This window comes from Cariama cristata, unplaced genomic scaffold (assembly GCF_000690535.1).
Source record: "Cariama cristata isolate BGI_N322 unplaced genomic scaffold, ASM69053v1 scaffold17135, whole genome shotgun sequence".
Lineage (NCBI taxonomy): Eukaryota > Metazoa > Chordata > Aves > Cariamiformes > Cariamidae > Cariama > Cariama cristata.
The window spans coordinates 28,148-40,933 of record NW_009616001.1 but is presented as its reverse complement, the minus strand read 5'-3'; the positions used below and the strand labels follow the sequence as shown (position 1 = coordinate 40,933).

At 46.2% G+C, this 12,786-nt stretch overlaps 1 protein-coding gene across 1 annotated transcript in view; it reads left to right on the top strand.

Moving 5' to 3' along the window:
* IGDCC3 (immunoglobulin superfamily, DCC subclass, member 3) overlaps positions 1 to 12,786 on the top strand; it is a gene marked incomplete at both ends in the record, with an annotated part of 94,449 nt that overhangs the window by 53,522 nt on the left and 28,141 nt on the right. The window contains 2 exons of the mRNA XM_009700025.1: positions 687 to 817; positions 6,395 to 6,532. Of these exons, the coding sequence (XP_009698327.1) occupies positions 687 to 817; positions 6,395 to 6,532 (269 nt within the window). The remainder of the gene's footprint in view (positions 1 to 686; positions 818 to 6,394; positions 6,533 to 12,786) is intronic.

The window sequence follows — 12,786 nt, the reverse complement described above, 5'->3', positions numbered from 1 at the left end:
ATCTTCCAGACGGAAATGGATTATTAACTCATCACAGTGTAATGACTTACTACCAGCCAATTTAAACACACGGTTGCCAAGCAACCTGTAATGTATGTATACATATATGTGTGCATGCATGCATGATTTAAATGTACCTATGTTTTAAATACATAAAATATTTATTGATATTTATGTATGCCCCCTCAATATCTATTTTAAACATACCTTTCCATGCATTTGAGATTTTAAGGTCATGTGGATTTGAGTCCTGGACCTGGAGCTGGGAGTGTGCAGCACACACTTCCCCTGATGCTTGTCTGTGGTCACTGGGCTTCAGCTGATGAGTGATAACTCCCACGTCAGCTCTGTTCACCTGCAAATGCACTGCCAAAGCTTTCCCACAGCTTAAATAAGAAGCATCTACTTTGTAGCCTTCCAGCAAAGGTCATCCTTTCTCAAGATAAAGAAAGGGAACATACCCCCCCTGTAAAAGAAGACCAGAGGCTCAAGTATCCAGAAAATAAAGAACTGATGCAGTGATAAGCATGGGCTCAGTCTGCCAGGGGCTGCATCAGTCAGGTGGTATTGGCATCTCTGCATCAGGATGCAGGGAGCCAGCCTGCCTCACCTGCATGGGTATGCAGCCTGCTTTCACATCACATCCTGCTTTGTAAGGTTTTGTTTCTGCTTTTCTCTTCCCGCAGGTACACGCTGCTGCCCAAGGGGGTCCTCCAGATTACGGGACTGAGGGCAGAAGACAGCGGGATTTTTCACTGCGTTGCTACCAATATTGCTAATGTGAAGTTCAGCCGGGAGGCCAGACTCACCGTGTCGGGTTAGTACCAGTAAACACTCTCCTGACTGTCTTTCTGTCATCTTCTTCCCACTGCTGTTCTGGACCAGGATGGTTTAAGAGAGCTTTAGGCTAACAGCACTGAGAAGCATCCCTCTGTCCAGCCATAGCACCTTCCTTGTTCTGGATTGTTATTAGTTCCTGCCAGATCAATCCATTTGATAGCAGATAAATCTGTCTCTTTGCCTGTAAATTAGTGCCAGTTTCTGGGTAGAGGGAGGTCGATGAGAAAATGAGTTACAGCAGCTTTACATTAAATAAATTCTTTTGGAAATGTGGAAGATTCATCATTTCCTTATGAGACCTGCCCACTCTGGAAGTAATTGCAGCACACAGGGTGATTAATTATTTATCTAATGGGGGAATTATGTTCTGTAGGCTGTTAGCATTGCATTGCAACCGAAGCAGGCTAACCTTTCTTTGGAAGACGAGAAGGAGAAGCCCTGAGCAGCCCAGGCTGAATTTTGACTTGGTTCTCCGTCCATATTTGAAGTCAGTGACTGAAACAGGTTTTCACCTCTGAAAGCTCCAACTGAAGAAGTGATGATGCCTTACGGTCTCCTCTCCAAAAAAAAAGGAGCCAAAATCACATACTTGCTGTTTGGTTTCATGCTGCCGGAGGTAGGATGTGATGAAGCTATAAGGGCAAATGAAAGCAACCCACATCCACGCTTTGCATGTGCGCAGGTTTGGCCTGTTTGTGAAAGCACACAAAATGGCATGTGGATGTGATGATCTTGGGCAAAGTGGAGGAAGGATTAGGGTGCAAATGCACTGCTACCACGTTTCCATAGCTGTGCTGTCTGCTGACCTGCCCATTGCCCATCCTCTGTTAGCTGTCTGTGGGATCCAAGCTGATCTCTTGGAGCCCCTTCGAGCAATAACTCATCAGCCAATTTCTAAATCTGCTGTTAGATTGTCACCTTCTAGTTAGGCTTTCTTCGTTTGTCAGTCTTTTTAATTGAAAACACTTTTAGCTTCAGAAGTCTCCCTTGATGTCTCAGTAGCTGCTCATAGTATGAAGGAGGTGGGAAGTATTAAGTCAAATCATACAGCCCATCCCAATCAAGCAACCAGGAGTGAACGACACCTTTGTGCCCTCTTCTTAGAAATAGCTTTGGTATGCTTATCATCCTTGCATGAAAACACAACAGCTTGCTTCTCCTGGACTTCAGAGCATTTGTGGGTTACCTTCAGAGAAGGTAAGAGTGCCAAAGAAGTTGTCACCTGCAAATTGTGGCGATGTGGTGCTGGCAGGGTGGCCTTTGTGGTACAGGACTCTCTGTGCAGGTCAGAACCCTCCTGAGATGCTGCGTACCCACTCCGGTCCCCTGTGACAGCAGTGATGATGCATCCATGGCTCTTGGGTAGGGGACCAACCTAGATTCCCTATGGAAACAGAGACGATGGTTTTGGAAATAAGAGGCAAGGGAAATCTGCGCTGGGCGTGTGTTTCTCGTTGAACTTTTTTTATATGCAACAAAGGGTCTTCCTCCCGTAAGCTGTGATCCTCCTCTCCATCAGGTACACATAATTGCTGGTACCCAGTGGCTGGAGGCTTGCCAGCGGACGCTTGTATCTCACAGCCTGCCTTCACCCTCCGAAACAGCTGTCTGGCCAGTGGTTCTGGAGTAGGAGACTTAACGCCTGTGCCGAGTGTCAGATTAGCCTCTGTTGACTGTAAAAAAGCAGCTCGTGTGAAATAGGGTGAAACTGAGGAAAGAGCAATGCTGTGTATATCAACTCCGATGCAGAAAGCAGGCAGGTTAACTGGTTCTGAAAGACCTGGGAGCTTTTGACGCCTATTCCTTACCTGTTTTCTTGATCTATGTGAATGGTAGCCACGTGGAGGAAAAAAAGAACAGTAAATTATCAACACGGTGAAGTTCTTTGTGTCAGTTTACTGGTCTGAGTTATTATTTCTCCCAGGGCAGAAAGTGCTAGTTGTTCTCGTCTGGCCATCCCTCATTTCAGATGGATATTTTCCAGGTTTCCTGTCTGTGAAATGTTTGTGGTTTTTCTCTTCCTTAAAGCCGTTGGATGATGAATACGGGCACCGTGTGTAAGTGTCTGGTGAAGGGCTTGGACCGTGCTTCAGTGACTGCCTGTCAGCAGAGCTGCCGTAACAGGACATTTGCACGCTCTCAGCCTGTGGAAAACCCATTGCACTGAGTTAAACCTCAGCGAAAAAGGTTTATGCTCTGTAGTGTTTGCTAGGAGCACACAAATATCTGTTAGACCAGGACAACAGGTATGTGCTAGCACGTTAACCCTGGGCTTTGGCCCACCAGCGGAGGCTATGGTGTGCCGCAGGGGTAGCACAGGGTCGTTGCTTCACTGATATGGGTGTGGGGTCAGTAAATACTGAACTAACATGAGTGGTCTTGTGCACATGTCATTAGGCATGATGGGGTAAGCAGTAATCTTGCAAGTCTTTCCATTGCCTCCTTCTGTGTAGAGAGGTAAAGGGAACGGTACTCTCTGCTCTTTGTTGTGGCAGGAGGGTTCCCTCTGCTCTTAACGGGGCAACAACTTCAGCCACATTGCTTCACCCACAGAGAAGCACTGGGTCTGCCTCTCCGAGGTTTCCAAAGCGAACCCCAGGTGGAGAGGGAGGAGGGAGAGGATGGAGATGGCCTCTGGGAGCCTGTGCCCTGCAGGGCACTGCCACAGCCCGACTGGAGAAGAGGAGGAGGATGGCTGCCTGCGGGGGAGGATGGCTGCCTGTGGGGGATGAAGGAGCCTGCTCACAGCACTTTCCTTCCTCTCCCCGGCAGTGGTGGTGGGGCTGCCGGCAGCGAGCGGCACGGATATGTCTTCCAGTCCTACTGATTGATTATTTTCAAGTGCCTGCTTAGCAGAGATGCTCCCCAGGGGCTGCCTGCCTCTCTGTGCTGACACCTTTTCAACGCGACCTGCGTCTCTCTCTGCTGCTGTCCTTTTGATCAAGATCTAACAGCCTGTGCCGGTGATGCTCCCATCCCTGCTAGAGTGCCTGTCACTCCTGGTGGTGCCGAGGACCTCCCCATCCTCGCTGCGATTGCTGCTGGCAGAGTCCCTGGGGACCACATGCATCATTAGAGCCTTTTTCCCTTTCAAAATAATTCCCCGCCGTGTTGCCCTGAACACTGTTGTGCTCCAGCAGCACTCACCGACCACGAATCCCTCGTTTTGTCACTGCTTCCTTCCTGACCCTGCATTGAAGAGCTTTTCTAGTTGGAGAAAGAAACCTCCTCCTCGATGGTCAGGCATAGTCAACTCCTTTGCATTGTGCTGGTGTTTGACTGCTGCGTCCCTGCTGGGTCACCGTCCCTTCTGACCCTGGAGCTGGCACTGCCGTGGGCATTGGGCTCGGCAACAAAGCTACGGGACCATTTTGTGACCTTTGCAGGAGGTGAGCAGCGGTGGAAATGCCACTTCCAGAGCTGGGCAGGGTTTGGCCAGACTCACGGAGCTGAGCCCACACCCGAAAACCCGAATGCCTATTTAGGACTCAGAATATAAATCAAAAAGTGTGATTTTTTTAATATTTTATTGTCCAAATAGAGTGTTGTATAAATTATGCTTTGGTCTCAATTCGCATTTACTGATATTCTTGGGTGACCTTGGACAATTCGTTTAATTTCTTTGTGTCTTGAAATATTGAAATCCCTATGTAATACCATGATAATATCATATTATTCTAAGCATGAACATTTAGTATTGTGATTTAGAACAACAAATCTACATGGGTTTTAAAGGCACTCCGAGGTACTGAGGGGGAAGGTATTGTTTTTCAGATCTCTTGGGGTTAACCAGCTGGTCGTATGAATTTATTGTGCATTCTGGTTCTCATCAAAAAATCTGCATTTTATGGCTTGCAGTGAAATGCGTTTAGTGAGAAAGTCAGCTCTTAAGTCACACTGACACGGTGATTTTTCTTGGATTTTGCCCATTTAGACATAACCTCTGAGTTGCTTTATCGCTCCCTGTTTAGCTCCTGTAGGAACAATTAACAAACGAGCCGCTCTGATCTGGGCTTGCCCTTGGACCGCTGCGAAATCCCCCTGCTAACGCCCTGACTTCAGCCCCTGAGCTGCCACGAAAGGGTAACGCTAAAAAATGTAGGAAGAAGAGAAATGTTTTCTTGGAGAAAAGCCCTTGCAGATGGGTTTTGGTGAATCGCTTCTCTTTAGCAAGCTTTTTGGACTTCAGAAAGTCCATGTGCAGGAGTTGGCGTGGGATGGTCCCTGCAGCAAAGCCCAGCCCGTGGCAGCGCTCAGCTCCCCAGCCCTCCCTGTGCCCCTCTCCTGCTCGGGGGCAGACGACCAGCCCCAGTATTTCTTTTTGCAGGTGTACAGAGCATTTTTGCCAGCAGCAGCCATCAGATTGTTGAAATTCCTTAAACGCTGCTTGACCTCAGCATTTCCGGAGTATAACCCAGCTCTCATTGGAAAAGAGGAGAAGACTAGTGCAGAGGTTATCAGTGTTCCTGTTTACTGATGGAGAACTGGGAGTATCTCCTTTTTTAACTCCTCTCCTCCTCCCAACAAACGGGAGTGAAGGCTGAAGGGACCTTTGGCCCAGGGATACGGCACATTAGGGACTCGGGAGATGCGGATTCAGCTGTGGTATACCTGACACGGGATGATGTTTTTGTCCCGTGGTCTCTCCTGTCTGGTGAAATGTGGTTTCTTTTGCTTGTCCTGTGCCTGTCTGGTGTCCAGACTCCTTGTGCCAGGCTTTATTTTATTATGGGTCTGTGCATCATCTTGTACGATGGGTTTCATTCTTGGTTGCTGCCACTTGGTGCTACTGTAGTGCAAATAAATGATCAGTGGTTGCATCGTGAGCGATGATTGTATCACGATTATATCAGAGCAATGAGATACATCCTCTCCCTGCACCCAGTTACGCCGGAGCAGGCCAGGACAGACGATGCTATAAAAGGCAGGGAAGTGACCACCCTGTGGGCTGCAGTCATCAGAGGACTTTTCTTGAGTTTCCTCTCAAAAAGATCCTCAGCAGGAGTAAGGGACTACCATTGCCATCACTCTCTGTGTCCCAGGACAGGGCTTTTGGAACCAATTACAGCAGCAGCAAGAGAGGATGCTTGCAGAGAGGCAGATTTAGGCACTGTGGACTGCATGGATTACTTCATGGCTTGAGATGCTGAAAGATAAAGCAGCTCCTTCACTTATTTGCATTCCTGTCTGCACGAGCTGTCCTGCAGCTTGTGTCCTCCCTATATACCATGCTTTTCCTCCACATCTGCTCACTGCCGTTCACAGCGCGGTTCCTTTTTTTGTGCTGCCCATATCTGGGTGTTAACAGGGCTGCTTGTGGCTGGGTCGGTTGGCTGAGAGGTTTTCCCCAGGAATATCAGTGCACACTTAAAACACGTTCAGACAATGTGACTGTCATGCAAACATTGTGCTTCTTTCATTTCATGTACGTCTCAAATTTATTGAGGATTACACCAGCTGTATCATTTGTACTTACAGGATGCATGAAGCCCTCGGTGTTTTCTTTAAACAAGAGAGAATCAGATGCCTTTTAACGATGATGCTGTCCTTGCAGGCTCCCACTCCACCGTTTACAAGGACCCCATGATTCTCGTCGGTCCAGAGAACCTCACGCTGACGGTGCACCAGACCGCTGTGCTGGAGTGCATCGCAACGGGCAATCCCCGGCCCATCGTCTCCTGGAGCCGCCTAGGTAAGCACTGGGGGTGACCGGGATTTCCTCCTCCTCCTCTCCATTGCCATCACGTGGGAAATAGGTAGGTGCCACTGACTATTTTATGCAACAAGTTATTCACCCTTTCCCCTCCCACTGAACTTAATTGTAGGCTTGAAGTGCTTTTTATCCTCATGTCTACGCTTTGTTTTTTCTCTCTGCCAAGATCCTGTTTTCACCTGTTAGAGAAGTGGGTTGGTTAAACCTGTAGATGTTTCATGAAAGGTGATAATTTTATCTTTTCTCGAGTGACAGCATTTTCTTCAGCTGCATCAAAAACATCACCACTGTTGGCCTAGAGAAGAAAAATCATACACAAACACATCTTTCACGTAAAACAGACTTGAAAGAAACTTGCTGCCTATTCAGGGAGTTTTAAAAAAATTCTGAGGGGAAGAGAGTGTTTAAAGTAGTGTGTCTGAAGCTCTGAAAAAACAAATGCTTGCTGGTGGCGTCTGTGATGTTTTTGTAATCAGCATGGAAACCAGAGACAGGGCCTGATGGCATCATACAAGCGAGAAAGAGCAAAGTGCCGTGTTTCTCCTGGTCTGAAAGCAAGCGTTATTTTAGGTTCTAACTTTGTGATAGTAACTCGGAAACTATTCTACTCAGAGCGACACTTCCATTGCCCTACAGAAATCTGTGCTGAGCAAAGAGCTGATGGCATTTATTTTATCTTCCGGAGCTTGTAACACTGCCTGTGTGCACTGTGGGGTTGGGTTCAGTTAGTATTTCCCAAGCCCTTCTGGTCTGCAAGGTCACGTTGTCGTTTTGGGATGCTAATCTCCCGAGTCCCCCAAGGTGGCTGTGAAGCACAAACAGGGGTAATCCTGTCTCATGCTGCTGTGCTGGTGGTGGGACTTCAGCCCCGTGGCTCTCCAAGGGTCAGGGTCCAGCTCATGGGAAAGGCAACTTCCCACTCCAGAGCTGTCTGCCAGGGGACGAGGACACGTATCCAGCATCAATTTAACAATTTCTTCATGTTTGCCCTCCTGCTTGCATCCTCTGGTGGCTTGTAAAATCAGCTTGTGTCTGCCACTAGCTGTTTTTTTTTTTTCCTCCAGAGCCATAACCATCAGATTGATGCTGTTTTAAAAATTCCCCAGATAGGCTGTATCACTGTTTTGGTTCTCTTGGACACAAGGCAGCTCTATGTTAGCGCTCAACTATAATAAACTACTTTATAATTGCCTTAATTATAAGTGCTTATTACCTTCTTCAAAACACTTGTCTCTATAGAGCAGTGCAATAATGAAGATGTAATAGGTTTGTGCGATATTTGTCTGGATCGTCTGAGTTCCGCATTGCCTTCCACCAAAAATAAATACCCTCTCCATACTGCTTTGCAGCACGGCAGCAGAATTAGAGATACTGAATGGGAAAGAGATCCCATTATTTTCGCTCCCCTTCAGCAGGGATGTTTCCTGTTCAAAGCATCACAAGATCTTGTGTAGTATTACACCGATCTCGACAGCAATGTGGCGTACAGGCTGTCTGATGAGTTGGTGGGTTTGTCATCTCTTTGTAGCCATTTTGGAAGTGCTTTCATGTCTCCGTGTCTGTGTGATCAGGAGGAGGGAGAGGGGTTTATGCTGGACGGGGAGATGCTCCAAGCATCTGTCTTCTGTACATGTGGCTTCCTCCCATGTGAGGGTCGTCTTCCTGAAGTTCCTCCTACAGAGCTGGTTTAACTTAAATAACCAGTTAATTTACTCAACTTAGGAAAAAACCACTTTTAATCCACTCCCAGAAATAAAAAAATCCATGACCACAAAGTCTTAGAGAGATGCAGCTGATTTAGCAATAGGCCTGACTTAATTTAAACCAAAAGAAGTCAACGATATGTGAACGTCTTTCTTGCCTGGCTGAAATAAAGAAGAATCGTGGCGTTGCCATTGTGCCGGGTCTTTGCACGGGCACGCTGCCGTTTCGGAGTGTCTTTCTGAACCCTTTGGCTCACAGTTTTGACATTGTGGCATTTCTTCTATCAGAAAGGAGCAAAAGAACAATTTTGCTTTCACAGCTTTCTGGTGCAGGGGAAAGCAAGCCATAAACAACATTTGCACTTTTTGCTTTGGCTTTGCTAAAACCTGGCTGGTTTTCAGGGGGAAAGGCAGCTATATCTTGCTTGAAGGAAATCATTCAAATTCTGGGCCAGTTTTTGAGCGTCACACAATCAATTTTGAATTTAATTTCCTTGGGAATATGTTGTAGCCCCTGACCACAAACAGAATTCCTATGTCTCGCCGTGCATGAAATGTCAACATTCATTAGAGTGCAGACTCTGAGAGAAATGTAAAATCATTAAGGGTTTGTTCAGGGAAGATAGGGCTTTTCCTTTCAGAGCTCCACACTTCAGGCTTGGACCTGTATGTGTGCACAAATGAATATCCTGAGCACTTACTGCAAAGCCTTTTGAATGAATGACGATTTTAATGTATCCTTACCCTTTAACTGACAGGCCACTGAGCTGGCCTCCATAAAAGGTACCAAGGCAGAATAATAAACTATTTAGAGAGATATAGAAAAGTGAGGCGAGAAAGAAAAGACAGTGATTATCTGATAGTGTTATACAGAAGTTGTCAGAAAGGGTTGCACAATGGGAAGGAAATTACTAAAGAGGGAGCCATTCAAGAAGTAAACTATACAACAATTGTAGGAGCCAATTAATTGGTAACTTATTGGACACAGAAGCTTGCAATAGATGGCTGACTGGTTGACAGGAGCACCGTTCCCGTAAGTGTTTAGAAATAATAGAGTAAATTTCACCACTTCACATACTGAATAGTCAACTGTTGCAATGTACTCTAAATATGCTAATCCACAGTGCCCAGTGTCCGCTGGAGCAGGAGACCCATGTGTCTAAAAAGTGGAAGGCTACTATGGCACAATACAAAGAATTCACAAAAGACCTAAATGATCAACATTAGAAAGTTGTTACTTTCTTTCTACTTGCTACTTACAAAAGAAAGGCGGTCGTGTTGTTGCATATTCATATCGCCTGGCACGTTTTAACGGGTCTCCATAATTGGTGCCGGTGTGCCAATCACTCAGTTAGCAGGCGGAGAATGGACTCCAGAAAGCATCACACACACCTTGGAAAAATAAATAATGCGGCTCCCAGCCCGCAGGCGTCTTTCATCCAGACTTCACCCCAATGGGGAGCTTGGAAGCCTCTACTTTTCCGTAGCTGGAGCATCTTTTGGGAGCATCTCCCATTTGGAGAAAAGTCACCTTTACTAATCGGTTGCCTGGCTGCTCTTCACAACCAGCTGAACCTCCCCCTTCTGCCCTCATCAGCTGAGGATCGACAGAGAGAATCCGTCAGACATTTCCACCTAGCCTGGCTTGTTTTCAGCCCTCAGATTTTCTGCTTTTGACTTCATAGAAAGAAGTATAAGGTCATGTTAAATGAGCAGCAGTTTCAAGCCTATGTGGGTGCTGAGAGCTTTGGGAACTGAGCAACAATGTTAGCTTTCACAGTCTTTCAGATTTCCTCCATGGAGAGGTGACTTGGTGATGGCAAGTGATACCAGGAAGGTAGGCTTTCAGGGTTTGGATCCCTTGATCCAAGCAACTCTTCAGGTTTCCATGTAAGGGAAACAGGGTTAAAATAGATAGCAACCTTTGCAAAGCAGGTATGAGACATCAGTCCCTCTGCCCAGCACTTCTGCAAAGTGCTGAGCTTTCAAGATGCAAGGAATTTCTTGGGTAAATACTCTGTATTATTTACATGTGTTGTCAATGTTACAAATTTGGACTTGATATTAGCTAAAGACCTTCTAACTGATCACAGGACGGCTCAGGTTGAGTGAGGCACAGTAGAGTAAGAAGGATGGAGCAGACTGAGAAAGTAGAGATGTTTCTCTAGAAGCCCTTTTCAGCGCTCTTTGGAAGGGAGAAGTTGAGTAAGAGGCATATGGGATGATCTGGCAACGGTGATCTTTGCTGGCTGTTAGAGGTGGCCACACTCTCTGAATCAAATGGCAGATCCCCCGAGGTTTCTGAGCTTGGAGAGCTTTGTTCTTCAGGGAAATGAAAGATGCTTGGTTGACAGGAGACGTTTCTTCAGACCACCACACTGCTAATTAATAGTCGGAGCTAGAGAGATCACTGAGGACGTATCGATGCTGGTGCTTGGACTGTGTGGAGTACCTGCTGCAGGCTGGGTCTTTGCATGCTTAAATTATGTAGCATGTTATAAATAATACAGTAAAACTACTGACATTCAAGTCACGTTTCTGTGGTATTTCTTAAGGCAATGATGTGATGAAGCATCCAGGTATGGCCACTTTGCATCTTTCACTGATCCCGTCCCTCCCTCGAGAGAGAGATTTTATTTTTATGCCTATTGTAAGTATGGACTTCCAAAAGGTCTAATTTAAAAGACAAAATCAAGTTCAATTTGAATTTAATTCACACCTCTTTACACTTCAGTTCAAATGATATTTGAAAGGAATGGTTCCTTCTTATTGCTCATTAAATGTGGGACAGGTCATGTTTTACTGTCCTTTTTATGACTGAGCCATTTACTGCTGCAGTGGCTTGGCCAGCTATATGGTCATTTAATCATTTAATGACATTGTTTTTCTCTCTCTAAAAGACCTCAGCATTTTTCTTCGCAATGCAAATAATGAAGTGGTCTGCCTGCCTAATGAAGCAAGGAAACCTTTAAGTTTAAAAATTTCCTGAAAAACAATATATAAAGAGCATGGCAGGAGATATGTTTGTGAAGTGCTTTGTAGCTTTCCGTCCATGTTTTGCTGGTGTTCCCTATGAGGATGCTGCTGTTAATCTGAAATGGGATCTCTCACTTCTGTGGTCCAGGCTTGCGAGCTGATGAACGTGCGCTGCTGTCACTAGTGCTGCCAGAGACACTTGCTCTCCATCCCATCACGTCCCTTTCCGTGGGGATCCAAGCACTTGCCGGGCAGCAGGTTGCAAAGTGGCATTTCTGGGTTGATGGTTAATTTGTCCCTCGCCTTTAGCGCTGCTTTGCCTTCACATTTTCCCAACCTATTCCGGAACCTGTTGGTTATGAATCGCCCAAATCCTTACAATAATCTTTATTATGCAAAGCATGATATTACATCTAAAGCATACGATTGCAAGATAACTTTTAACTCACCCTGCATGCCTGTCTGTGTTGAAGCATGAAGCCTGCCCGAGGTCTTGGTCAGGGTCCATGTTGTGGTACAGCAGAGGCTATGAAGGAAATCTTTGGGGATAATGGGATGTCTCGGGGACACTGCAGCAGCCCCGTGGCAACTTGTGTTTCCCTCTGTGTTTTCCATGAAGGTTTCCTGTTGCTGGATTACACCAGAAGCAGCCACTGAAGTGGTTGTGTACCACAAATATTGGTAACCAACCTGAGTCTGAGGTTCTTCAGTGCTAAACGTCCCTGGAAACTGTTCTACGCACTGGATGATGATAAATTTTAAAGCAGGCTGAACGGCCATTACCTAGCTTCTCTCAGGAGGTGACCCACAGGAGTGGAAACCAGCTAGAGCATCTCAGATCTTTCCCCATGACACATTGCTTCCTGGTTTTGGTTCTGGTTTTATTTGGCTTCTTCCATTTCCTTAGCAAGATTATGGCACAGACCAATAGAGCTCCCAGGAGAAATTTTTCAGGTGAATTTTTCCTTTTACTAGCCACAACTTTGAAGCACAAGACGCAGGCTCTTCTGCTGTTGCGGAGCATACCTATATGGAGGGTTCGTGCGATGATCAGGTGGGGAGATCACCAGGGCTGGTTCTTGCTTCTCCCATTTCTGTAGGTTCTTTTACTTCCTCCGTGAGCAAAGGCAAGAGAGGAACTGGATTCCCATTTCCCATCTGATGAAAGTGTGCTCCCTTGAACTGCTCCTCCAATAAAACTACTGCCCTGCCTTGCCCCTCTGCTCAGACACCCTGACACATGCTAGGACTGATTTAGAGCTGCCTTTGTCAGACAGTGTCTTAAAACACAAACCAATGAAACAATAAAAGGCAATAGCCTGACACTAATGAAACACGTTGTAATTAGAGCTGGCTGGGAATTTTTCAGTGAAAACAGGCTTTGTTGGAAAAAGATGAATTCCCTGATACTGAACTATTTCACGTTCAGTGCTTCAATTTTGAAGACCTTGTGCTGGAGCCCAGGCATGGGTTTTTGGAAATGTGCTCTGCTGCCAGCCTGCCTCAGACCCAGCACTCAGGATGCAGCCAGCCCTTTCCAGTTGCCCTTCCAAG